This window comes from Sorex araneus, chromosome 5 (genome assembly GCF_027595985.1).
Source record: "Sorex araneus isolate mSorAra2 chromosome 5, mSorAra2.pri, whole genome shotgun sequence".
Taxonomy (NCBI): Eukaryota; Metazoa; Chordata; class Mammalia; order Eulipotyphla; family Soricidae; genus Sorex; species Sorex araneus.
This window is the reverse complement of record NC_073306.1, coordinates 46935009-46962634: the sequence shown is the minus strand read 5'-3', so window position 1 is coordinate 46962634 and position 27626 is coordinate 46935009. Positions and strand designations below refer to the sequence as shown.

General features: G+C 54.7%; 1 protein-coding gene across 1 annotated transcript; it reads left to right on the top strand.

Moving 5' to 3' along the window:
* The first annotated feature begins 405 nt into the window (after positions 1-405).
* SESN2 (sestrin 2) lies at positions 406-20635 on the top strand. Its single transcript, XM_004603511.2, has 10 exons — positions 406-830; positions 8863-8928; positions 11047-11244; positions 11579-11761; positions 11846-12058; positions 13885-14035; positions 14477-14595; positions 14936-15126; positions 18057-18201; positions 18927-20635. The coding sequence occupies exons 1-10, from the start codon at positions 744-746 to the stop codon at positions 19011-19013; spliced, it is 1440 nt and encodes a 479-aa protein (XP_004603568.1). The 5' UTR covers positions 406-743; the 3' UTR covers positions 19014-20635.
* The last annotated feature ends 6991 nt before the right edge of the window (positions 20636-27626 follow it).

Below are 27626 nucleotides of genomic sequence, written 5' to 3'. Positions count from 1 at the left end.
CTCTATCCTTGGCACCACCTCTCCAAACCCTAACCAGCCGCTCCAAGGACCTGAAAAGCTGCAGAACGTACGCGAGAGCGATTTCACACCTCGCTCTCTGGCCCAGCCCTGAGATGAAGTCCCGTTTCATCACGCAGCTTTAATGACTCTCGGGGCAGTCCCTTCTCGGAGGGGGATTTGCCAACCCTCTGACTAAAGCCTTTTTGCAAAAGTTTGCAGCATTCGCCGCCGCTAGACTACAGCTCCCAGAATCCCCGGGAGCCTCCCGCGCCGATTGGCTGAGCGGCGGGCTCCGAAGGGAGGTGTTGTCCCCGCCCCCCCGAGAAACAGGCTTCCCATTGGCTGCCGCGCCGGGCTTTTGTGTCCCCGCCCTCCCCCGGGGACCGCAGCGGGCTGAGCCGGGCGGCGGGTGTCAGAGCCGGGCGGACGCGGGCAGTTCCGCGGCGGGGATGCTGAGCTGCGCCGGGGTGCCGAGCTGCCCTCGCCACTGCGGACTTCCGAGGCGCTCCGGGCCGTGAAAAGCCCCGTGCCGCGCGCTCCCCGCTCCCGAAGCCGGACGCCGGGAGTAGAGTCCAACGCCGTCGCTTGCCACCCCCGGGGCTTTTCTGGAAGCCGAGCGACCCCCCGGGGCTCTCGCGCCTCCGCAGCGGCCCCCCAGCCTCGGCGCGGCGAGCGCGTCCGGCCAGACCCTCCTCGGCTGAGCGGGTCGTCGGGGAGACCCCGGCCGGCTCCTGCCGCACACCATGATCGTGGCGGACCCCGAGTGCCGCGCCGAGCTCCAGACCTACCTGCCCATCTCCCGGGGCGCCGGCGGCCCCGGGGCCGGAGAGGTGAGCGCGGCCCCCGCCCCCCTCGGGCCCCCACTCGGCCCGGGAGGGGGCGCAGCGCGTAATCCGCGAGTGGGGTTGCATCAACTGGCGGTCGCGGCGCTCTGAGCGCACCCCCCCCCCCCCGCGCCCGGGACGGTGGCGACCCCCGAGGCTCCGTCGGACTCCTGGCCAATGAGCGGGGCTCCCTCTCGGGGTTAGCTGCGCTTTGGGCTCGAGTCGAGAGTCGTCTTGTCCAGGCAAATCCCGGCCGCGGCGGCAGCTCGACCACTTCTCCCCGCCCCCTTCCGCAGAGTCCTTTCCTTTCGGCCGGGGCTGCCGGGCACTGGACTCTTGATGGGGTCCGGCGCCCCCACTTCCCCAGCCCCCCAGCGCGGGGGAACGGGGCACCTGGGACTGGCTAGCGATGGTTGACTCGACCCCTGCCTCCACCTGCACACCCCGCATCCGGAGGGGCGCGGGCACTCGGGCCTGGGCCAGCTGCGGGTGCGCGGCGGGGGGCGGCGGCCAGCGCTCGCGGAGGCGGGGACTGTGGCCGCGGCGCCCCGAGCTCCGCGCTGACTACACTGCGCGCTGCCCAGGGGCGTGAGGTCCAGAAGTTTGTGGCTCCGAGCCTCCCTGTGCAGGGAGATTGGGAGTGTGGCTGAACCGGGTCTGGTCGCTTCCTCCCTCCCCTACCCATCCGCTGATAGTCACCCGCCCTGGCTTTCTGACCTTTTTATTGAGCACCGACTAGACCCGAGCTGCTTCAGCTGTGGGTTGGGACCTTACTCCAGGGTCTGGAAATTAAAGTAAATAACCAAAAAATAAGTGGGTAACTCTGACATTTTTTTGTTTCAAAGTGAATTTCGTTATGATTTGTTCTGTATTCAATGACTGACTTGTGGATCTGTTTTATTTTTTGGTCTTGGACCACATCCAACGGTCCTCAGAGGCTACTCTGGCTCCCCCACCGGCTCTCACACGCACAGTGAGCATCTCTCCTGCCCATGATACCCGTATGTGCTGGATTGAGTAACAGTTTGTTGAGTGAAAAGGGTCCAGCTGTGGAGAACAGTGGAAGAAACCTTGTCCTAGTGATCTGGCTCTGAGTTTTGTCTTTTTTGAGTTCTCAGGACTGACGTTAACCGTTTCAGGGGCTGTGAATGTTGAGGCACTGGAAGGTTGGTGAACTGGCTCCTCCCTCCTTCAGTGGGTAGCACAGCTGGATCTGGTTCTTGCCTTTAGTTTCCAGGCCCTGGAGCACGGGTGCCTCGTCCAGTGCTGGGGATGGGAGTGAGACAAAGCTGTGTGACCCCGGGAAAACCTCTGCCCACTTCTGAACCCCGCCCCTCCCCTTCCTGCTTTCAGAGTGGTTTGTGTCCTAGATTTTCTGTTGTTTACCCTTCCACCATGGCTTTGGAGCCCTGAGTAGGGCAGTGAAAGCCCTCCTTGTCCCTTGTGTGACTTTTAAAAAACAGACTTGAATTGTATGCGTGTGTGTTTTGTTGGGGATCAAACCCTGGGCTCACACAAAGGGAAGGGCTCTACTCTGAGCTACATCCACAGCACCCCCCGCCCTGTGTGTAGAGTCTGAGCTTCTGAGTGCCGTAGTGTTCCAGAGTGGACTTGGGTACCCAGGCAGGCCGGCTGGGTGTGTGCCCACACCCTCCCACTTACTGGCAGTGCCATTTTGACCAAGTGATCTCCTCTCTGATCTGCAGCTTCCTCCCCTGGGGATTTGATAGTATCTTGGAGGAGGGTAGTTTGGAGAATTAGCTGAGACCTAGCAGAGGCCGAAGCACCAATGCCAGGACAGATTCCCTGGGTCAGACCTGGAGAATGTGGCCATAGCTCCCACTTCCTGCCCCTCCCCACCTGGGAGGTCTGAGCCTTGTCTCACCTGCCAGAGGTGAGTGTTGGCACCTCTGGGACAGTGCTTGGAAAGTGGTCTGGGGGGAAGAACTTCAGTTTTTCTGGGTTTGCTTTTGAGGGAGTGGCCTTTCGATGGAGGGCCTGGAGGTGGGAAGGGGAGGGGATATCGTTCTCCAGGTTACCTTGGAATTATGTTGGGCTTTAAGCAGAATCCTTAGCAGACAGCACCATGGACAAATTTCTATTGTCTAGTGTCCAAAGCTGTAGCACAGGGCCAGAGCGATAGCGCAGCGGGTAAGGCGCTTGCTTTGTACATGACTGACCCAAGTTCAATCCCCAGCATTAACATATGGTCCCTCGAGCACTACCAGGAATAATTCCTGAGTACAGAGTCAGGAGTAAGCCCTGAGCATCTCTGGGTGTCACACACACAAACATGCACACAGGCATGAAACTCAAAAGAGTCAAGACCTCCACTTCCCATTAGTTCATATGCCCTTTCAAGGAGTCAGGGCCCCTCAGATGCTGTGATCGGGTCCTGTTAGTAAGTTTTCCCCGCTCAGGACTTCTAGAATCACTTTCTCAAAGCTCAGGCCTTTGCTCCCCAGCAGCTGAGCCCCCCTGCACAGCCTCTTCCAGGCCCCCTTCTCTGCCACAGGGGCTTGATCCCAATCACACAGCAGCCCGTGTGTAATTAGGTGTTCCTGTCTTTTCTTTGCGGGACTGGAAACACCCTGCAGGTCACTTCCCTAGCACTGTTCTTAACGCCTAATGAGTGCTTGCCATCTGCGGCTTGTTGGCTTAGCTGACCCTGTGAACTGCAGCCTTTGAAGTCAGGTCTGAACTCTCCTAGGCTGGAACAGGACTTGGGAGAGAGCCTCAATGACCTGTCTCTGAAGGAGGGATAATGACACCTATTTCCCTTTGGGTGTTTGGGAGGGATTGGCCAGATCAGAGGGGTAAAGCTCGTGGTGGATGCCCACCACCAAGTTTGGACTTTCCTAAGAGAGCACTCTCTGGGAGCACTCTCATCCCCTCCCCCTAAAGGCCGGAGTCGTGAGAAGGAGGGCGGTGGATCTGCTGCCTGTGCTAGAGCTCCTTCTCAAGTGTAAAGCCAGCAAACGTCTGAGGTCAGCAGCCCGAGGCTGCCCTGGGGTGGGGGAGAAGCCTGCCCTTTCAGCTGGCAGAGTGACAGGGCAGTGCAGACTCTGGGTCGGGTACCAAGGATAAAGGCTGGAACTTCTCCCAGAAGCTGATGTGGGTGGTGGGCGAAGCCTGGAGGGCTGACTTGGAGTTCCAGCCTCAGATGGGTCTGTCAGCAGTGCTTAATCTTTGGAATCTTAATCTTTCCTTGTGTGCAAATAGATACCCACACCCACCCACCCCCAATAATTTTGGGGTGAAATCACCTAAAAAATTGATGGTGCTGTCTGCAAATGCTGAGCTATACAAAAGCATTAGTGTGGGCCTGAATGGTAGTACGGTGGGTAGGGTGCTTGCCTGGCACTCAGCAAGGACCTAGGCTTGATCCCCAGCATCTCATGTGGCCCCCGAACACCACCAGAGGTAATTCCTGAGTGCAGAGCCAGAAGTAACCCCGGAGCATCTCCGGGTGTGGCCCCCAAACCAAGAAAAGCCGCCACCACCAATAATAATAAATGTATTCATGTATCCTGAGCTCCTAAATTAGGAGCCAGCGCTAGGGAGTTAGCTCAAAGGGCTGGAGTGCAGCGCTCCCTGACGCAGGCTCTGATTAGTCCCTAGCATCCTTGGTGCCACATGGGCCCTCAACATTGCCCACCTGAGTGGCCTCTGGAGTACCACCTTGTGTGGCTTAACACTCCCTGAGCCCTCCATCAGGCTCTGCTGTGTTTGTTCCCATTTACAACTTCCCTGAAGACCTCCTAGCCCAGAGCGACCTGGTATCATTGTTCTTGGAGCCCCAGGTGATCTCCTTGGGTGGAACTAGAGGAATGGCTGCCTTTAGCCATCCTCTGCGCCACACAGCTGTGCGACCTTGGTTAGGTCACCTGCCCCCTCTGGCTCCCCCTTCTCTATCTACCCTTGGCATCTTGCCATTATCAGCACAGTCCATCGTGGTAGCCCCTAGCCACTTGTGGCTATTTTATTAAATTACCTTGGGGATGGGGGGCTGTAGAGATAGCTCCACTGATGCCTTGGTTGCTGGAGGCCTGGGTTTGATCCCTGGCATCTCATGGACCCCTCCAGCACTGCCAGAATGATAGCAGTTACTGAATAGTTTTCGTTACTTTGTATATCTCTCATTCCTTTTTTCAGGCCAAACCCAGTGGTGTTCAGGTGTCCAGTGTTTCTTAGGGCATATGGTGTCGGGGATCAAACCCTAGCCTCTTTCATGTCAAGCATGCATATCAGTCTCTCTCTCTCTCTCTCTCTCTCTCTCTCTCTCTCTCTCTCTCTCTCTCTCTCTCTTTCTCTCTCTCTCTCTTCCCCCCCTCCCTCTCCCTCTCTCTCTGCACCTCTCTCTGCTGCCCCCCCCATCCATTGTGTATCTCTGAGGTAAGAAGTCTCACAATAGGACAGGTGCTGTGATAGGAGGTAGTGGATTCCTTGGGATGTGGCCAGAGAGAGCGGTTCATTCATAGTGACCCCCAGGTGCAAGACCTTGGCGTGGAACCCTGTGTTGTTTACTTCTGGAGTTCTGGCTGTCCAGGTCAGACTCATCCCTGGTATCAGAGTCCCGGATTCTTTCCTACTTGCCTTTGCTTCCAGGGTTTTGTTGCACTTTCTGTTCCTTCTGACTCAATGCTGGTCTCTAGTTCACTCCTGGTCCTCCTGCCTTCTTGGGATTTAAGTGTCAGCTCAAGGCCACTTCCTCATTGGCTTACACTCCTACCCCATATATTCTTTATAGACTCCAACACTTGAAATCCTGGTCATCAATTTCTTTCATTTGGATTGTAAATTTGGTGATGACTGAGACCTTTTCTTTTTACTTCTGTTGTGGGGTGGAGTGTGGTCACACCTAGCTGTGCTCAGGGATCACTCCTAGTGGGGCTCAGGACTCTGTGGAGTGCCAGAGATCGAACCCAGGCCGGCCATGTGCAAATCAAGTGAGCTTTCTCTCCGGTGGTCTTTTTTATTTCGTCAGTATCATTTGTCAAGGAACAGATTAGTCTGGTTCCATCTAGACATAGCTCTCCCAGTGCCTTAGACTTGAAAAAGTGACTGGTTACCACGCAGACCCTTGGCCCTGCTGCACTTGTGCTGGGCCTCACTCATCCAGCTGGCCAGGAGACCTTGGCATTAGAATTAAATTAAAACCTCAAAGAGAGATGAGGTAGTGAGGGCTGGCTTGAGGGCCGTGCTTCTGCCCATAGGGGCCCCGAGGGGCACTAGCACATCAAATCCCAGGACCACCCTGTGAAAGCAGGTACCATGGTCCACATTACTCGGTGAGGAAACCCAGTCTGCCCTGCTCAGACAGTTGCGGGAGTGGGGGCTGGGGGGGAGGGCCGGGAGTGATAGCATAGCAGGGAGGGAGCTTGCCTTGCGCATGGCCAACTTGGGGGTTCAATACCCCCCCTCCGGCATCCCATATTGTCCCCCAGCACTACCAAGAGTAATTCCTGAGTGCAGAGCCAGGAGTAATAAGCCCGGCCCCCAAACCCAATCAAACAAACACAAGCTTTGTTGGAAGCGGCCGGATAGACAGTGCAGCCGACAGCTCCCTTGCCTTGCACGGGGCCAACGCTGTTCAGTCCTTGGAACCCCGTAGGAGAGTAATCCCTGGGCACAGAGCCAGGAGTAAACCCTGAGTACCCCAAACAACCCAAACAACAAACAAACAATAAATAAATAAGAGAGAAAACATCCTTACACTGCAGCCTGTGTGAGGGGGAACCCAGGCAGGTCCCTCACTACCCCTTGGGGTTAGCTCCTGGGGCAGATCAGAGCCTGAGGGGCTCCCCGGTGGGCCCAGGCCCCAAGCGGCTGGGGAGCTCCCCAGCCCCAGTTCCACTCTGCGCTTCCCCACCCCACCTGCCTGTGGTTTTCTGTTGTCCTCAGCCGCCCTGAGGGGGAGGCGGGTTTGTGGAGTCAGCAATCCTTATCTCCAGACAGGCCCGGAGCTTCTCTCTGCCCAGGGCCTGGAGCCCAGGGGAGCTGCCTGGGAGCACTTAGGGGGGTGAAGGGGGACACTGGATTTTCTGCTAGACTCCGGACCAGCTACCCAGGAGTGTGGCTTATGTTCCTCTGTTTTTCTCTCTTTCTTCTTTGATCTCGGGTCACACCCGGCGGTGCTCAGGGGTTTCTCCTGATGCTGCTCTCTGGGATCACATCCCTGGTGGTGGTTGGGGGACCATATGGGATGCCGGGAATTGAACCCAGTGTCTGCCGTGTGCAAGGCAAGCACCTTGTCTGCCGTGCTGTCTCTCCAACGGAGCCTGTGTTTTTGCTTGTTCTTTTTACTATGCTCAGCAGCTCTGTTCTTTGATTTATGTGATTTTGGGGCCACACCTGGTGGTGCTTAACGGCTACTCAAGGCTCAGTGCTCAGACTTCAAGACAGGTCCTTCGAACAAAGCCTGCCATTCAACTCTCCTGATGGCCTTAGAGAGCATCAGAGCACCGCCTCCCTGCCGAGGGTGGAGAGTGGGGTGGGGGAAGGTGACATTAGAATCTGTAGTCTCTGCGCCTCTGGGGAAAGGTCCCAAGTCTGGATTTGAAGGAAGAAGTTGAGAGATACTGCCTCTGTCAAGGCTTGGGTCAGACTAGCGCCGACAGTTCCCCTCCCAGGGATCCAAACAGATGAATAAACCAAACATCCTCTCTCAGCCCCTTCGAGTGGATTTGATGAGTAGGTGACTGTGGTTTCCCAAGAGGCTCCTGTACGTGCATGTCAGTAGCTGCTGCCCAGCCTGAGCCCCTGCTTCTGTGAGCTCGGCCACAGACAGAATGGGCTGGCCCTGCTCTCTGCAGGATGACGGATGTCGCCTGGCTGCGGGCAGACCTTTTTTTTAACCTTTTGTGTCTGCCCCTCCCCCCTTCCACCTCCGGGCAGGCCCTCAGGGGCTATGCTCTGCATAATGGCTCCGGGGTCACTCCAGGTGGTGCTCTGGGGGACCCTGGAGTGCCTGCCAGGGACTGAATTCCTTACTCTTGCATACAAAGAGTGCTAAACTTGAGCTTCTCCGGAAACTACCCATCAAGTCCTCAAGTCCACCTCCTCTGCCCCGAGGCAGGAGGATGTTGGAATTTGTTAGGTGGTGACTGAGAGCTGAGGGCTGTCACACAGGGGACCATTGGAGCAACTGGGTAGCGGCCCAGATAAGATGACACAGTGGCAGTGCAAGGGATGAAGAAATGCCAGATAGAGATGGAAGCTGCACCGTGGGAATCCAGGGTATTTGGTTGCCTCGCTCTAGGGTCCCCCTTGGTCGGGGTGCTCTATACTTCCTCCAGGGCTGCCAAGAAGATGGCCTCTCGGGGAGGTGTCTGTGTATAGTCCCTCCCGCTGCCCCTACCCCTACCCACCTTTGCCGGCTCTCCGGGTTCTTCTGGGCTCCGAGAACTCAGCCTGGGGTGGGCACCTCCTTTCTCCGCCTACCAAAGCAGGTGTCTGTCACTCACTCTGCTCCCCCGCGCAGGGTGAGCGAACGGTTGATGGTTTGGAAAGCTCATGTGGGAATCTGGGAGATAGTGGGCAGAACGGGCGTAGGCGGTAGGGTTCTTGTGCCTCGTATGTGGCCAACCTCGGTTCAGTCAATTCCCAGCACTGCATATGGTCCCCCGAGCCCACCCAGAGTAAGCCCTGAGCTCAGAGCCAGGAGTAAGCCCTGAGCACCCCTGGATGTGGCTCCAAAACAATAAAGAGCTAGGACACAGGCTTTGCATGCGGGAGGCGCATGTTTGATCCCTGGTGCCACATGGTTCCCTTAGCACCCCAGGAGTGACGCCCAAGCACCACTGGGTGATAAAACAAAACTGGCTGGAGCACCTGCTTTGCAGGAGCGCGTGCATCCTGCAGGATGCCTGGATTCCATCCCAGAGCACAGCTGGAGGAGTAATTCTGAGCACAGCAGGATGTGACCCCAAACCAAGCAAACAAAAAGTTCATGTTGCCCTTTTGATTAGAGCATCCTAGAGAAACGCTGTCCTCTTCATTTTTCACTTCTCCTAACCATTGTGTCGTGTCCTCACAGGAGCATAGAGAGAGCCGGGCTCGTCGAGGCCCCCGGGGGCCCAGCGCCTTCATCCCCGTGGAGGAGGTAAGCTTGGGAGGGGACCTCGGGCACTGGGCAGTGGGAGGGTGGGAGAGCTCTTCCTGACTCGAAAAACAGCTGCTGCGGTTTCGGATTCTTCTAATCCACGAAACAGCTCAGAGATTTGAAGCAGGTAGATCAAGCCCAGTTGCTGGGAATCAGACTCCAGGCGAGCAAGCGATGACAGAACAAGGCGGTGAACACACTTGATTCCCAGAACTCTGCTTCTTTTTTCCCTTGGAAAGGTGGAAATGTCTGTATTTATCTTCTCACCTTGGTGGTTGCTTGCATATATTTTAAAAAGATTTTCTGGGGCTGGAGAGATGACTCAGGAGTGCTGGAGCTTGCTTCTGAGTTTCATCTCTGGTGCCATCTGGCCCCTGAACTCTGCCAGGTGTTGCTTTGGTGACCCTTAAGCACTGCCCAGGTGTGAACTCAAAAAAAAAAAAAAAGCAAAGTCTGATGTGGCTGACCTGGGTCAATCCCCGCACCAGGTGGTCCCCCAGGGCTGGGAGTGTCCCTCCCCTCAACAGATGAGTTCCCCGGTATTAGGAGACTCTGCTCTCATCTAATCCAGCCCACCCTCACCCCACAGATGCAGTTACTGTTGCTTAACCATTTAACCCCTTTCCCAGACTTTTTTCATACAGAACCAAGGTCATAGTTTACGACATCTTGGTGGTTGGTTCCCCCCCCCCCCCACTTAATTCAACAAAGACATCTTTCATCTACTTAGTTCATTCATTCATTTATTTAACAGGTACCTGTTGAATGATTAATCTGTACCCAGCCCTGATTTGGGTGCTGGGGGTATAGCAATGAACAGGAAAAATCCTTGTGTTTTTTTTTTTTTTTTAATTTTTTTTTTCTTTTTGGGTCACACCCGACGATGCACAGGGGTTATTCCTGGCTCATGCACTCAGGAATTACCCCTGGCGGTGCTCACGGGACCATATGGGATGCTGGGATTCGAACCCGGGTCGGCCGCGTGCAAGGCAAACGCCCTACCCGCTGTGCTATCACTCCAGCCCCAATCCTTGTGTTTTTGATACTGATGTTTGGGTCAGGGGTTGGCAGAAGGACAACTTCAGAACAGGCACACATCATTTTTTGTATTTATGTATTTCAGGGTGGGTTAGAATCCATACATGGAAGCAGGGCTTGGGGACTGCCCCCAGTTCTGTGCTACTTCTGGTTCTGCTGCGGGGGAGACCGTGCAGTACCAGAGATTAAACGGTCAGCCACACACAAGACTAACAATGCCTTAACCCTGTACTATTTCTCTCACTTAACCCTCCATATATATATATATATATATATATATATATACATGTGTATATATGTATCACTCTTGGTAATGCTTTGGGGTTACTCCAGGCTCCGCACTCAGGAATTACTCCTGGTAATATTTGGGGACCACATGGAATGCTGTAGATTGAACCCAGATTGGGTGCATGCAGGACAAAATCCTGTTGACTGTGCTGCTCTGCCTCTCCCCCCACCCCTCCAAAGTTCCTGTATTTTTTATGTGGCCTTCAGTGAACAAACACAAATGTGTTTCCTTATCCTCTGCTTTCCTAAATATGGATTCCTTAGTAGTTAATGAGAAGTTAGCCCCCCCCCTCGCCCCCTCCAGGTTACCGCTACCCTTTGTGTATGTAATCAGCCACCTCCTGATAAATTTAAAGCCATGTTCCAGAATGTTATTTTTTGTTTGTTTGTTTCAGTAGGGGTTATCCCAGCCCTGCTGGGGGTGGCCACCAGGCATCGCTGGAAGGTGGGGTGACAGGCATCATTGTGGTGCTGGGGATCTACCACGAGGCCTCAAACACTCAAGGCACATGCTCTGTCACTTGTGCTATCTCCCGGGTTCAGAATTTTGAGCTCAAGCACTGTTTTGTGTGTTTGTTTCTGGGCTACGTCCAGCTGTGCTCAGGGTTTACTCCTGACTCTGTGCTCAGTGATCACTCCTGAAAGTGCTCAGGGGACCGCCTATGGTGCCAGGGATGGGACCCTGATCTGCTGCTGGCAAGGCAGGTGCTGTACCTGCCGTCGGGCTCTGCTGCTGAGAGTCCACCAGCAGTTCCCTCGCCTCTTACATGTCCTCCTCTCTCTGCTGGGCAGGTACTCCGGGAGGGGCCCGAGAGCCTTGAGCAGCACCTGGGGCTGGAGGCGCTGATGTCCTCAGGCCGGGTGGACAACCTGGCGGTGGTGATGGGCCTGCACCCCGACTACCTCAGCTGCTTCTGGCGCCTGCACTACCTGCTGCTGCACACGGACGGGCCCCTGGCCAGCTCTTGGCGCCACTACATCGCCATCATGGTGAGCCAGCCTGGGCCTGACCTTGGGGGAGGGGGGGCCTCCTGGGGGAGGGTGCTGGCCAGCTGCCGCTCCTGGCCTCAGGTGTCTGGGAAGGCGATGCCTGAGACCCAGCCAGGAGGCAGGCGAGAGCAGGCAGTGGCGGCAGAGCCAGGCTGTGTATCTCGAAGACTCTGAGGCGAGGGGTCATGCTTTTACCGATTGGGAAAGGGAGGTGCAAGGAAGGCCCAGCTGGGGAGAGAGCGGGGATCAGCATCCATGTGTCCGGCCTGTGGGGGGTGTGTTGGGGTGGGGCAGGGAGAACAGGAAGGGCTCTGAGCCTAGGTCTCTCCCACAGGCTGCCGCCCGCCACCAGTGCTCCTACTTGGTGGGTTCCCACATCACCGAGTTTCTGCAGACCGGCGGGGACCCCGAGTGGCTGCTGGGCCTCCACCGGGCGCCCGAGAAGCTGCGCAAACTCAGCGAGATCAACAAGCTGCTGGCACACCGTCCATGGCTGATCACCAAGGAGCACATCCAGGTGCGGTGGGCAGCGAGGCTGCCCGGGCGGGGGCAGGGCACGCAGCCCGGCCAGCGCTCACACATCCGCCTCTTTGCTCTCCAGGCCCTGCTGAAGACGGGGGAGCACAGCTGGTCCCTGGCCGAGCTCATCCAGGCCCTGGTCCTGCTCACCCACTGCCACTCACTGGCCTCCTTTGTCTTCGGCTGCGGCATCCTCCCGGAGGTGGGCCCGGAGGGGAGCCCTGCGCCCCAGGCACCCTCACCCCCCAGTGAGCGGAATAGCCCCCCCAGCAGGGACTCGTTGAACAACTTTGGGGTAAGTCCGTGGCCCTGTCTTGGGGTGGGGGGTGGGGTGGGAGAGGAAGCAGACACCGAGTCTGTCCTTGGGCTGAAGGCTCTGCTTCCCGTCTCCGTGCGTGCTTGGGGGTTGCGGTTCCACAGTGAAGCGCAGAACTTGGAGTGCACAGACCTGGGTTTGATCCCCAGCAAAAAAAAAAAAAAAGAAAGACAAAAAGGGTGAGATGGGATAGAGAAAGGAAGGAAGGAAAAAGATTTTTGTCTTAGGAATCTGTTTTCTTATCTGTGAAATGAGGATGTAGATCCTGACTCACGGCTTCAGAGCTGGTGCAGGCCTGTGGCCGGCTTCCCAGCATGTAGCCCCATCGGCTTAGAGTCTGCTGCTGGCTTTTACCAAGAGTTTAGATACCCTTTTTTTTTTTTTTTTTTGATCACACCTGGCGATGCACAGGGGTTACTCCTGGCTCTGCACTCAGGAATTACTCCTGGCGGTGCTCAGGGGACCATATGGGATGCTGGGATTCGAACCCGGGTCAGCCGTGTGCAAGGCAAACGCCCTCCCTGCTGTGCTATCGCTCCCAGCCCATGAGTTTAGATACTCTTAAAATAAACCTCTGTGTTTGAAAATAGAGCGTTTGCTACTTGATGTGGTGCCTTTGTTTTATTTATCTGTTCGGTGGATTGAATCAGGGCTTCACACTTGCAGGGCAGGTGCCCTGCTACGGAGCGCATCCCTGGCCCTGCCTTTTTAATTTTATTTATTATTACTTTTAAAGCCCTTTTTAAAAAAAAAAAAATTAAGAGACTGTGATTTATAAAATCATCTATGCTGAATTCTAGACATAACTATATTCTAGCACCAGTCCCACCACCAGGGTCCCAGGTTCCTGCCCCACGCCCTCAGCCTGCCTCCTTAACAGGCACTTGCTAAGTTTGCTGTGGTTGGATCTCCTGCTTTCAGTGTCGTTCCTCTGTGGTTTGGGTATACAGTAAACCACTCGTCTACACCACAGATGGACCCAAGGCCCTTGACCCCTGCCCCACCACTGCTGGTACTTTGCATCTACTTCTTCTTGTTACCCCCTTGATTTATCTTTTGGGGGGCCTCAGGGGCTCTGGGTGCCTCTCAGCCTCCTCTCCATCCTTACCCAGCTGGGCTGACGGCCCTGTAGGACAGACGGCCTGAGGCTGCAGTGCTGCGGGCCTTGCGATGTGGGGGGATCTCCCGGGCCACCCTCCAGTTCGAAGGGCCTTGATTTTGATTTTGATTTTAGGCCACCACCCGGCAGTGTCAGGGCTTATTCCTCTGTGGAGAGGACCTGCGGGGTGCTGGGGACCTCCGCTTGCCAAGACAAGCACCCCACCCACTGTATTATCTCCACGGTCCCTTATTTGTTGTAATATAAAATGACTGAGACTTTCTGAGGAGCTGGGGCTTGAATGTAGCACCTTGTTCTTGTGAAGTGTGTGCTCTACCCTTAGCCATCATCTCCAGGCCCCCAATACTGGTGCTTTTGTTTTCTTTATTTCTTTTTTTCCCCCCTTTTGGTTTTTGGGCTATACTCAGGACTGCTTGGGGCTACTCTCTGCTCCGTGCTTAGGGGACCCTGTGATGCTCGGAAGTGAGCCCCGGCTCTCTTATGCTAGCATACGGTCCAGTACCTCCCAGGTACTGCAGAAACCCGGCCGGGAAGAGCAGTTGATGCTCAGGGGAACTTGTCTGCCCTGTAGCTTCTGGCCTTTCTCCCGGCCCAGCACAGAGCCTGGGAGCTGCCTGGTGTCTGGGACAGGCTCCGGGCGGAGGGGGACGGAGGAGGAGGTGGTCACCCAAGGCCTCTGCTCCAGGGCTTCGAGGCCGAGCGGGACGTGGAGACTCTGATGGAGCGGATGCGGCAGCTGCAGGAGAGCCTGCTGCGGGACGAGAGCGCATCCCAGGAGGAGATGGAGAGCCGCTTCGAGCTGGAGAAGTGCGAGAGCCTGCTGGTGACCCCCTCAGGTACCCGGCGTCCTGCCGCCGCCCCCTTCTCACGGTGTCTCTGCCGGGCAGGAGCTCTCCTGTCTGGATTGCACTCGCAAAGTAAAAGCCACGTCTCAGCTGCCCGAGCTTGGTGGGTGGTGCCAGACGTGGATCGAATCCCCACTGCTCAGCCTCTCTGGCAGTGACCACTATAAGTCGTGGCCTGTCTTAGGGCTCTTTTCCTCCGCGGGCGTCGCAGAAACTGGTCCATAAACAACCGAGGCTGTTACTATTATGGCTGTTACTTGTCCTTTGGGCCCTCGGGACCGAGTCACCTGCTCCCCCAGACCCGGCTCAGGGTGACTCTGGCTCTCTCGTGGGTGCAAGGGGCTTACCTGGGCCTGGCATTCTGTGGTCCCTCGACAGGAGGGTCCCTGCTCCCTGCCGCCCCTCACTGTCCCCTCTCCCCCACCTCCTCAGCGGACATCCTGGAGCCCTCTCCACACCCGGACATGCTGTGCTTTGTGGAAGATCCTGCCTTCGGATATGAGGACTTCACTCGCCGAGGGGCTCAGGCGCCCCCCACCTTCCGTGCCCAGGTAGGCTCTCCCTACTCGTCCTCGTCCCGACATGACTTCAGATGTGCCACGAATAAGGAGCGGCAGTTGGCAGGCACAGAGAGTCGGGCCCCTCCTCTTGTTGAAAAGACTATGGGAAGCAGAGGGTTGTGAAGGCGGGGGTCCATCTGTATACTCGGCTCAGCGGGTTTGTGTCCAGGGAGCAGGTCATGCCCACGGGGCATCCTCCTCAGTGGCTCAGGCCCAGAGGAAGCCGGGGGTGGGGGAGGGGGTTTGTGGCCAGCCTAGGTGTGTTCTGGAGCTTGGGGCTTCAGGCCCCGGCACCCCGAGATCTGCTCACTGACGCTCCTTGTGTCTCCAGGATTATACCTGGGAAGACCATGGCTACTCGCTGATCCAGCGGCTCTACCCTGAGGGAGGGCAGCTGCTGGATGAGAAGTTCCAGGCGGCCTACAGCCTCACCTACAACACCATCGCCATGCACAGCGGCGTGGACACCTCCGTGCTCCGCAGGGCCATCTGGAACTACATCCACTGCGTCTTTGGCATCAGGTGAGCATGTGCCCCTCGCAGCCCGCTCCGAGGTCACAGCTGTGCCCTTTTGTTGGTTTGGGGGCCACACCTGGCGGTATTTAGTGGTTACCCCTGGCTCAGCACTCAAAGGTCAATTCTGGCCGGGCTCCTGCGACTATATGGGATGCCGGGGTTCAAACCCTGGGCAGCCATGTGGAAGGCAAGCGCCCACCCCTGCCTGCTGCACTTCTGCTCCAGAACTGTTCAATTTTTTTTTTTTTTGTCTTTTCCTTATTTCCTGCCTATACTGCTTTTCAAAGGCCAATTGTTTCACGGCCAGGGAGATAGATCAAAGGACTGGAGCACCTGTTTGGCACGTGGGAGCCTCAAGTTTTATACCTGGCACCACATTGTCCTCCAAGCACTATAAGGAGTGGCCCCCAAAGCAAAGCCAAACTTGTTTCTCCGCAGAAAGGGATTAGATGGGTTAGAGAAACAGATTAAGGAGGATTATTAAATACAGATGAGTAGATGAGAAAATGAATGTTTGCATTTCCATTCTAAGTAGCAGGTACTCGCATAATAAGTCAGTATAAATGCCTGTCAACGGTGAACTTCAGCCATACTAGTTCAGTGAAATATTATGCAGCTATTAGAAATTATAGATAACATTATTAGCAATTCAGAAAACGTCAAGGGAAAAATCAATTTCCTGAATTTCTACTTCGTCCATATTCTGTGGCACTTAAAAAGATTTCCTCCCAGGTAGTGTGAGTGGGCCTCAGGGCCACCCCTGATACCCGGCGAACCAGCCAGGGCTCGGGCCTGGCAGTGCGGTGGTGCTAGAGCTCGGTGGTGCTATGTGGGGGGGGCGTGGGTATACGACACCAGGGATTGCACCTAAGGCTTATACATGCCAAGCATGTGCCCTTCCTTGCCCTGTGCCGTCTTCCCCTTTCCCCTTCCCTTTTTCTGTCGTGGTGACTAGGCCTCCCCTACTTTAGTTGCCGTTGTGTTGTACCAGATATTGCGTATTCTGTTGTGGTATTGGGATTTCAAATGACAGTGCCCCCGGGATCGCCTTTGGCGTATGGAACTCCCAGGGGTAGAACCCATGACCTCAGGCCTGTGAAGCAGGCACCATTCCACTCAGCTGTGCAGCTCGGGTCTCCGGGGCATCTTTCTTAACCTCTCCAGCCCTCCTTCTGCTCTCTCACTTAACAGTTTGCTCAAACTCAAACTACAAGATTCCCAATATCTTAAAAGACGCGTGTTCCTCCAACAAGGTGTTTCTTGCTGGAATGCAAACCGCATTTTCTTGAGTGGCGTGAGAGGTACTTCATCGGCTGCCCTCTTGCTGGCTGGCAGCAGGTTTTCCAGAAAGGCCAAGGATAGATGGCTCTGGGGAGGTGGTGCAGGCTAGTGCCTGCCCAGCTCTGAGGTGCGGGCTCACTCCAGCATGGTCTCTGCTCACTGACCCTCAGTGCACCACACCTGTCCACAGTTCTCAGCCAGGCACACCTAGCCACACCCACTTGACCGACCCGGACTGCAGGGACCTGTGACCTTTACTTGTTAATATTGTTGAGGGAGCCACTGACTGGCAGTGCCCTAGGGCCCACTAGGGCTTAAACCCAGGCCCTCAGATATGCTAGTTTTTGTTTGTTTTTTGGGCCACACCCAGTGGTGCTTAGGGCTTGCTCCTGACTCTGTGCTCAGGATCACTCCTGGCAGGGCTCAGGGGCCGTGTGAGGTGCTGGGGATCCACTCTGGGTTGAGGCCGCATGCTAGGCAAGCACCTTACCTGCTGTCCCACCACTCTGGCCCCGTCACACTAGTTTTGTTTATACCGCTTGAGCTCCACTTCCAGCCTCCTAGGTGGCTTTTAGATTTGTCGGCCACTTGCTGCTGTTTGAACAAGCTCATTCCCTTCTCCAGCTCTGAGTTTAACCCTCTGTAAAATGAGTATGGGCTGCTTTTGCCCTTCTTCCTTCTCCAGGGCAGAGTTGCCTGCCCCCGCCCTGTCTTTTGTGCGTGCACAGTCAGGTATTGACTGGAGCCAGGCAGAGTAGAGTTTGAGCCAGGTTCTCAGCGAGCAGACCCCAGACACATCAAGGCACGTTTCATCAGTAAACCGGGGTTGGTGGAAACAGATGCTTTATAGTCACGTACAGTTGTTTGCTCGATTGCATGTGTGTTGTGCACATGCACGGGGTCGGCATTCACTGTAATCTCTGCATTCCTGGGAGGGGTCCCTGGCAAGTCTGGTGACTTGTGTTTGTGGGTGTTATTGATGAGAGAAAATGGGGGCCAGAGAGGTAGTATAGTGAGTAGGTTACTTGTCTTGTATGCGACTAACCCAGGAGTGGTCCTTTCTTTCTTTTCCTTTTCCTTTTTTTGGGTCATACCCAGTGATGCTCAGGGGTTACTCCTGACTCTACACTCAGGAATTAGTCCTAGCGGTGCTTGGGGGATAATATGGGATGCCGGGGATTGAACCCAAGTCATAAGCATGCAAGGAAAATGCCCTACTTGCTGTACTATCACTCTGGTTCCCCAGGAGTGATCCTTGAGCACAGCCAGAGGTCACCTCTGAGCACAGGGAAGGAGTTATCTATCCCTGAGCACTGCACCGGGTGTGACCTAAAAACAACAAAAGAAGAAGCAGAATCACAGAAGAGAGAGAAATAGCTTTATCTGACTTTTGTTCCACGCCCAGTGGTGCGCAGGGGTGTTCCTGGCTGTGCTCAGGAGCCCATTTGTGGGGCCTGGGATTCAAACTGGTGTGTCAGTGGGGTGGAAGGCAAGCAAGAGAAAACGGCTCTTTCCTAAGAGCAACGGAATTTCTAGTTGCTTCCTAACTTCCATTTACTCTTGCCACTCACTTCCCTCTTCTGCAGCGTGGGGATTGGGGTCAAAGCACTGTGGAAGCAGAGGATGAGGGATGATGTTGGGGCCTTTCCCTTCAGGTACGATGACTATGACTACGGGGAGGTGAACCAACTCCTGGAGCGGAACCTCAAGGTCTACATCAAGACAGTGGCCTGCCACCCCGAGAAGACCACCCGGAGAATGTACAATCTCTTCTGGAGGCACTTCCGCCATTCGGAGAAGGTACAGCCACTGCGGCGGGGCAGGATGGCAGAAGGAGGGGGCAGGGCCCCGGAGGAGGCCAGCCTGAGTCTTCCTAGCCCAGCTAGGACCCCTGGGCAGTATGATTCCCTGGGTTCAAATCCTGCTCCAGGCAGATTTCAGATTCCGGTGACTCACCTGTGAACTGGGAATGGGAGAAGGTCCGTCCTGACTGGGAGGGCTGGGTGCAGGTCATCATGTGCCTCTCACCCTGACCTTGGGCAAGTCGCATTGCCCTTCTGCACTTTTCTTTTTCCTCTTGGGGTCACACCTGGCGATGCTCAGGGGTTACTAACTTTTGGCTCTGTACTCAGGAGTTACTCCTGTTGGTGCTTGGGGAACCATATGGGGTGCCGGGGATTGAATCCGGGCCTGCCATACGTAAGGCAAACGCCCTACCCACTCACTCTACTGTCACTCTTAGCTCCTTTCTGCACTTTTTAGCTGCACTGTGGGGGCAAACTGCTGCCCGCCTCTCGGGGCTGAAATGAGCACACGAGGGTTGAGCTTTGCGCCTAAAGATGGCTCAGGGGAGCTCTGGGCTTTGACCTGGGAGTGATTAGTCTCGGTGGAGATGGATGGAAGTTTCCAGCTGTCACTCCGAACAGTTCCAAGAGCCTTAGGAAAGATGTCTGAGGGAGGGAGGAGGGCCGAGCCTGGGCGGGGGGCGGTGGCGAGGGACACCACTCTCGACTCCTGTGCCCCAGGTCCACGTGAACTTGCTGCTGCTGGAGGCCCGGATGCAAGCGGCTCTGCTCTACGCCCTCCGTGCCATCACCCGCTACATGACCTGACTCGGGAGCGGACCTGGGGACCAGCTCCTCCCCACGAGGACTGCTCGGTGTGAGGACAGCCCCCCTCCTCCTCTCTCCCACGCCCACCTCACCACATACTCTGGGGACCGGCCTGCGTGTGACGCCCTGCCCCACCCCCCCCAGGCCACATTCTGCTTTTTCTTCCTGGAATGGACTGGATCGTTAGATGGACTCCAGGAGCTCAGCTCTGCCTGGGGGAGCTGGAGATGGACCAGAGCGACCGCAAGGGCAGAGGGCACCAGGAGGAAAATGGGCTGAAATCCGCGCTGGGCGCCCGCAGCTAGGCCCCAGACTCAACAAATACTATGTCCTCCAGGATGTCTCTGGCTGGCCCTGAGAGAGAGGGGCGCCAGCTCCGGGACGCACACTCCATCAGCTTTGCTTTTCTTCCTCCATGTTCCCAGACTCCGTTACCTCTCACCGACCATTCACCCATCAATGTGAAGGTCAGGGTCACAGCTGGTCTGTGTGTCTGACTCTACCCTATCCCCCCAACACCCGTTCTGCTGGGCACCCTGAAGGCCACTATTTCTTGGTTGCCCTCATCCTGGTCAGTTCCTGTGACCTTCCTTACCTTCTGACCCTTCTCTCCCGTGCCTGGTGGCAGAAGGCCCCAGTGGAGACCAAGCACGTCCAGAAAGCTGATCTCAGTGCGGGGCCTCCGTCACTTTGCCTACTGAAGCAGAGGCGGCAGCAGCCTTTGCAACCCTGTTTCCTCATGGTGAGGCTCTTCCAGGCCTCAAAATTCGGTGCCACATTCAAAGCCTGAGAGGAGGAGGAGGAGGAAGGGAGAGAAATCTTCTCCCCAGAGCTGCACCCGCCTCGGGGGAGCCTGGAACTCCCATGACTCTGCCACATACATGTGCCAAAAAGTTGAGCCTCTCTAGATGGCTCCATGGGAGAGGCAGGAGACCCCAGGGTACCTGTGTGGGTCCTGCTGCTGGCCTAGTGACCACGGCCTCATTGCCAAACCTCTTTGACCTCATTTCCCCAGTTACAGCGCGGGGCCGGATAAGTTTTCAGTGACGTCTGTGGCGCGGTTCAGATCTTTCCAAGGCCATCCTGCCAGCCACCTACAGGACCTCACAGGCCTCTGGGGAGCCTCTAGCTCCCTCGCTCAGTCTCCTGCCTACCTCCTTGGGACCCCCACCTCCTCCCACTTCTGTCCCCTTCCTCGAGAGCTGGATTTCTTGGAGGACAGCAGCCAAGGGCCCATCCCAGGCACTTTCTGTAGCAAACAAGCTGTGAATTGGGACCCCCCCAGCCCCCCTGGTGGTCAGTCTGCTCCTCTGCCCCGCTCCTGGAAGGCGAGGGTTCAGCTCCTGCTCCTTCTCACCCTCCCTGGCCGGGGCAAGAGAGGACCCTGGTCATTTTGCCACATTTCATACCCGTGCAGGCATGGGGACGCGATTGGCCCTCCCCACAGTGAAGTTGAGCAGGCCGGAAGGGGCCCCAGCACTGGGGCTCAGAGCTAGAGGGAGACCCGTGAGGTCTTGTCAGTGTCCCTGGAGGTGGGCGGCGTGTCCAGTGTTCGAAGTCTATGGCTTTGCTACCAGTTACATATGATGAGAAATAAAAGTTCACCGAGGTTTTGTTTTGTACTTGTTAATGGACTGTTTTTGCATTTCCTGGGGGTCAGGGTTCACCTTTTGGCCTGAACCGGGCGATTGTGATTACATCATGGACTTGGCTTGCTGGCCCAACCCTTATGGACACGTGTGCCAGAACTGCAGGGTTGGCTGTGTCGGCACTGGAAGTCTACTTCTGGCCCTGGGTGTCCAGCCCTATCACCCACCCTCTGTCAAGGGTCCAGCATTATAGAATAAAATATATATATGTACACACACACACACACATATATATATATATAGTTTGGGGGGGCCAGTGCAATAGTACAGCAGGTAGGACTCTTGCCTTACATGTGGCAGATCCGGGTTCGATCCCCAGTATCCAATGTGGTCCTCAGAACACCACCAGGAGTGATCCCTGAGCACAGCCAGGAGTAACGTCTGAGCAATGCCAGATGTGGCTCAAAAACAAAAAAATGGGTTTCTTTCTGCAGCAAGCCTTCCAGAGAATTGAGTTGCTGAGGCCAGTGTCATTATTGGCTGGAACCTAGAATCCAGTGTCACATCAGGTACCAGTGTTGCTGGAGAGGGCACGGAGGTGTCTGGATTTTGTCTGAGCTCTACTTCCCCTGAGGCTGGAATTCTTGGTTGTTAGGCCCTGCTGTGTTGTTCCACGCTGTTGGAGAAGGTCTGAGAGGGGGTTCTCCGGTGCCACTTGCTTGCCTCCTCCTTACCCTTCCCTAACCTAGAAATAGGACCAGCCTGGAGAGGTTTATGTTTGTGACCCCCAAATTATGCCAGTGCTCGTCAGCAAAGCTTTGTAGCTTCCCTGGGCAACAGAAACTCCAGTAAGCTGATTGGAAAACCACATCATGACTAAGAGCTAAGACCTGCTCGTTTGTCACTTCCTTTAAACTTGCTTCCATAAAAAGAAAACGAGGGCTCCTCCAGGAATCCCCCCTGATTGCCTCTCTCTGTCTTTTTCCCTGAATCTCCTTCACTTTCTCAGTATTCCCAAGCTTTTATCCTTCTGTCTAAACTCAGGTGAGCAAGAGTACGTGCGGCCTGGAGGAAAAAAAAAAAAACCCTTGGATTCTGCCTTAGTCATTGATTATCCCGAGGGGTTTGGTTCATTACACTGTGCCGTGTTTACTCTGCCATAAAAACGGGCCAAATGCTTTCAGTCTTTTCCAAGTAGCCTTGGGAGTGATGGGCCAGATCCTTTCAAATTTGATTGCTGAGTTCTCCACAATCTGTGAGAAAGGGGTGGTGTTCCCATTTTACAGATGTGGGAGAGGAACCCCAAGTGAAAGAGTAAGGAACACCTTTCTAGCTGGGCAGACTGGCCCTGACCTTTCATGTCTGCTAGACCATAAACAAATTACTTCACTTCTGCCTCGTTTCCTCCTCCACGCCATGGAATTCGTACCTGGGGTCACAGGAGGGTTATGTGGGTTAAATGAAAACCAGCCCCGCTCAGGAGCTAGACACTCACCAGTTCTGCCCACTGAGATCTGTTGTCTAGTGGAGGAGGGGACAGATCATTGCCCAGTGATTTAAATGACCGCTGTGATGGGGACCTCAAGGAGAAGGATGTGCTGCCGGGGCCATTTACTGCCTAGCAGTGGAGCCAGAGAAATACGCACACTTTTTTTGTTTGTTTGTTTTGTTTTTGGCTTTTTGGGTCACACCTGGCGATGCACAGGGGTTACTCCTGGCTCATGCACTTAGGAATTACTCCTGGCGGTGCTCAGGGGACCATATGGGATGCCGGGAATCGAATTTGGGTCAACCGCGTGCAAGGCAAACACCAAACCCTCTGTGCTATCGCTCCAGCCCCCACACGCTTTCTTGTTTCGTTAGGGGGGGCCACTCCCAGCATGCTCAGGGCTTACTCCTGGTGGGGTTCGGTAGACCATACGAGATGCTGGGAATTGAACCTGGGTTGGTCTTGTGCAAAGGCAAGTGCCCTACCCGCTGTACTGTTATCCCCGCCCCCCAGATGCGCTCACTTTTTTTTTTTTGGTTTTTGGGTCACACCCGGCGATGCACAGGGGTTACTCCTGGCTCTTCACTCAGGAATTACCCCTGGCGTTGCTCAGGGGACCATATGGGATGCTGGGATTAGAACCCGGGTCGGCCGCGTGCAAGGCAAACGCCCTACCCGCTGTGCTATCGCTCCAGCCCCCTGATGCGCTCACTTTTATAGAAGCTAAAAACGCATCCATGAAGAGCCGCTTCCCACCGCTTTCTTAAAAGCACCTTCAGGAAATGAGGAACCGAGTCCAGAAACTCGCCTCCATTGTTCCATAAGGGGTGTTGCGTGCAGCCCGCACCAGCCCTCGCTTCTCCCCACCCTGGGCTCCAGGGCGGGTGTTGGGCCCTTGAAGGCTCCCAACTGAGGCTTTCGCAGGGAACAGCCCTGGGTGGAAGGGAGCTCCCTGGCCCCCTGTACTGCCCCCCTCCACCTGCCTCTGTCCATGACAGGTCAGTGGGAGAGTACAGAGGCTGGCCCCTTGCGCCCATTTGGAACAGCTGTGATGGCTCAAGGCAGCACGGGTGCCCCATTCCCGCCTGCCCTGCAGCCCGGCCCTGCCTCCGCCCCAGATACTGAGTCTCAGTACTTTCAGCTCAGAGTCTGCTGACCAGCATAGCTGACATAGACACTCTCCTATCAAATGCATGGTTGAAATAGAAGTCAGAGAGCGGAAATGACTAGCGCGGGGTCTCAAAACCTGGACCTCTCAGTTCTTCCTGGTTCTACAACTTCCTGTCAGCTTTCTTTTCTGAGGCCGGAGGCCACAGCTGCAATGCTGAAAGGACTGAAATAATAAGTTCCTATCCCCCGTGTCCGGAGACCTTGGGCAAGTCACTTCCCCTCGTGGGGAGGTTAAGGCACACTCCAGAGAGCTCTATTTTCTCTCAAGTCTGCCAGTCAGGATAACCAGATTGTAAGAAAAACCAAGTTCCAGCTGGTTATACAGCCAGAAATTCTTTCCCTTAGTGTCAAAATCACTTCAGACCTCACTGTGAGGAAGAAACTTTGAGCTTTTCCAAGTATCAAAACTCGTTTCTTGCTGGAGCAATAGCACAGTGGGTAGGGTGTTTGCCTTGCACACTGCTGACCCGGGTTCGATTCCCAGCATTCCATATGGTCCCCTGAGAATCACCAGGGGTAATTCCTGAGTGCAGAGCCAGGAGTAACCCCTGTGCGTGCCCGGGTGTGACCCAAAAAAGCAAAAAAAAAAAAAACAAAAAAAAAAACAAAAATAAACTTTCTATTTTGGATGAGGAGAAGGGGTTGGGGCCATACCCAGACATTCTCAAGGGCTACTCTTGGCTCTGTACTTAGGGATCACTCCTGGCCATCTCAGGGGACCATATGCAGTGCCAGAGATCAAATCTGGATCCACCCCATGCACGGCAAGTATCTTAATCTCTATACTATCTGGCACAAGACTCACATTTCAGGGCAGAAACTGTTTTCTTGTTTTGTGGGATTTTTGTTCTGTTCTATTGTTTTGATTTTGCTTTTATTTTGTCATATCTAGTGATGCTCAGGGGTTACACCTGGTGATGCTTGGGGAAGTCATATGAGATGCCGGTGATTGAACCTGGGTCGGTCTTGTGCAAGGCAAATGCTCTACCCACTGTACCATTGCTCTAGCAAGAAATGAGTTTGATACTTGGAAAAGCTCAAAGTTTTGAGTGATGCTCTGGCGCCCAGAAACCATTTTTATTTGTATTAACATTTCTTTTTCTTTTTTTTTCTTTTGGGGTCACACCCGGCGATGCACAGGGGTTACTCTTGGCTCATACACACAGGAATTACTCCTAGAGATGCTCAGGAGACCATATGGGATGTTGGGAATTGAACCCGGGTCAGCTGTGTGCAAGGCAAATGCCCTACCCACTGTGCTATCGCTCCAGCCCCTGTATCAACATTTCTAAGTGTTCCCTTTGGCCCAGCAGTGATAGGGCAGCGGTGAAGGAGCATCGTGATGCTGGCCCAGAAGTCAGTGATGAAGAAGAGCATCACACAGGCTGGGCTCAGACCCTGGGGAAGTGGCAGTAACAGGACCCAGTGAGCGAGCCCCACTGTGTGCAGCCCCACTGTGTGCAGCTCTGCACTGTGCAGACACTCCCAGGGGGATAGCCTGGGCCTGCCGCGTAAGGAAGGCTGCGTGGGGTGGGTGGAGAGAAAAGAGTGTGGAAAAAAGATTTCTGGCAGAAGAAACAGCATGGGATAGCTTTCTTTCTTTCTTTTCTTTTTTTCTCTTCTTGTACAGCTGACTGTACTCCGGGCTTACTCCTGGCGGTCCTCAAGGCATCATATGGGCTGCCAGAGACTGGACTCTGGTATGAAAGGCAAATGCCCTACCTGCTGTACTATTGCTCCAGCACCTGCATGGGGCAAAATTTAAAGCAGGAAGGACAAGACAGCCTGGTAGGGGCAGAAGGAGCAGGAGAGTACAAGGAAAGGTAGAACTGAGAAGGAAGCCCGGGACAGGGTTGGCACAAGAAATTTAAGAATTTTGGACTTTTGGGGCTGGAGTGATAGCACAGCGGGTAGGGCGTTTGCCTTGCACGAGGCCAACCCAGGTTCGATTCCCAGCATCCCATATGGTCCCCTGAGCACTGCCAGGGGTAATTCCTGAGTGCAGAGCCAGGAGTGACCCCTGTGCATCACTGGATGTGACCTAAAAAGCAAAAAAACAAAAAAACAAACAAACAAAAAATGAATTTTGGACTTTCAGGACCACAGATATGGCTCAATAAGCTCAGTGCAAAGTGCTTTGCATGCAGGGGCCCAGGTTGGATTACCAGTACTTGATGGTCTCCCAACCGCTGAATTCAGAGCCAGAATAGCCCCTGAGCATGGCCACAGATGAACCAAAGGCCAAAAAATAAAAAAATAATAATAATTTGGGACATTTGGGAACAGGTCTTTGGTTTGATCCTCAGCATTTGTAAATGTAATAATTCTGGACTTCATTCTATGAGCAGTGATAAATCTTCGAAGGAGATTTTGTTACTTATTACAAAACAGATGGTATGAGTCAAAGGTGTATGTCCCAGGGCCGGAGCCATAGTACAATAGATAGGGCATTTGCCTTGGATGCGGCCAACCAGAGTGCGATCCCCAGCATTCCATATGGTCCCCCGAGCACCACCAGGAGTAATTCCTGAGTCCAGAGCCAGGAGTAACCCCTGAGCATCACTGGGTGTGACCCAAAATTCCGCCCCCCCAAAAAAAAAATGTGTATGTCTCTCTCAGGATGTACTGTCCCGAGATGGCATTTGTGGATGAGATGTTTGGGAAATGGTGAGGTCATTTGGGTAAAGTCTATCAGTGTGATTGGTGCACTTAAAAAATAGAAAAAGGAGGGGCTGGAGTGATAGCACAGCAGGTAGGGCGTTTGCCTTGCACGCAGCGCGGCCGACCCAGGTTTGATTCCCAGCATCCCATATGGTCCCCTGAGCACTGCCAGGGGTAATTCCTGAGTGCAGAGCCAGGAGTAACCCCTGTGCATCGCTGGGTGTGACCCAAAAAGCAAAAAAAAAAAAAAAAATAGAAAAAGGAGAGCACAGGAGTTAAAACACTTGCCTTGCATGTGGTCAACCCAAGTTATCCCTGACACTGCATGAGTCTCCAGAACACCACCAACAGTGACCCCTGAGCACTGGGCTGGGAATAGCCCCTGAGCACTGCCAGGTATGACTCAAAAACCAGGGAAAGAAAGAATAGTAAAGGTGAGAGTTTGTTTCCCCATTCAGCCATGAGGACATAGCTAGAACGAGGGCTCTGATGGAGAACCCAATTGGCTGGCACCTTGATCTTGGACTTCCCAGCCTGTGAGAAAGAAGTTCCTCTTGTATAAGTCCCTGAATCTATGCTATTTGGGGGACGAGGGTGTTGAGTCACACTCAGTGTTGCTCAGGGGCTACTCCTAGTTCTGCACTCAGGAGTCACTTGGGGCGGGGCTTGGAGGACCATATGGGATGCCAGATTTGAACCCATGTTGACTGTGCACAAGGCAAGCACCCCACCCGCTGTACTTTCACTCCGGCTCCCTCTCATCCAGTTATTCTATATACCACAAATAAGTGAGATCATCCTGGATTTGTTCTTCTTCTGTCTTACTTCACTCAACATGATATTGTTCAGTTCCATCCAGAAACTGCAGCAAATTGCATTTTTTTTCTCACCCGGTACTCAGTTCTTACTCCTGGGTCTGTGCTCAGGGATCACTGGGATGGGGAGGTGGTGGGGGGTGGATATCAGGGAAGCATATGTGGCGATGGGGATCAAACTTGTGCGCCCTGTACTATCATCCTGGCCCCACAATCAATGTTAGTTAGAGCCCAAACTGACCGAGACTAGATGTCAAGTATGAGAAGCACAGGAGGAGGTAAGCTGAATTCAGGGCTTCCATGTATTAGACCACCACTAGGGCTTCAGAGCCCTGACCCTCACAACAGCCTCAGAGGCCGCTGACCACCACCTCTCTGGTTTACAGATGGCATTGGGAAAGCCGAGGCGCAAGTGTCCCTTTATCTAAAAGTTTCCCTGGAGCCAGATAGTACAGAGATGAGGACACTTGCCTGTAGCTGCCACCTCGACAGTGGTCTGAATCCCAGCTTCTCTCTGAGCTCTGCCAGCTGTTTGCCCTGAGCACGGAGCTAGGTGTAGACCCCAGCACAACCAGGTGTGCACACCCCTTCCCCCAAACAGAACAATTTCTCTGGCTTCCCATACCTACTCCAAGCGTACATGGTCCTTCTCTGATCAAGTGCTTGCATTTTACCAGGATTTACCCCCCGCCCCGCCCTCCCCTGCACCCCAGTGTTGTAACCACTTTGCCCATTTGAGAACAAGCCTTGAAAGACAGCAGCTTTTGTCAGGCATGTTCGCTGCTTCCTTTCCAGAGCTGAGAACTGGGGGGTATAGCATGTAATGGGGGGCTGATGTGGAAGGTGCCGGCTTGCGCCAGGATGCCCGCTGGGCGCTGCCTCCGAGGCG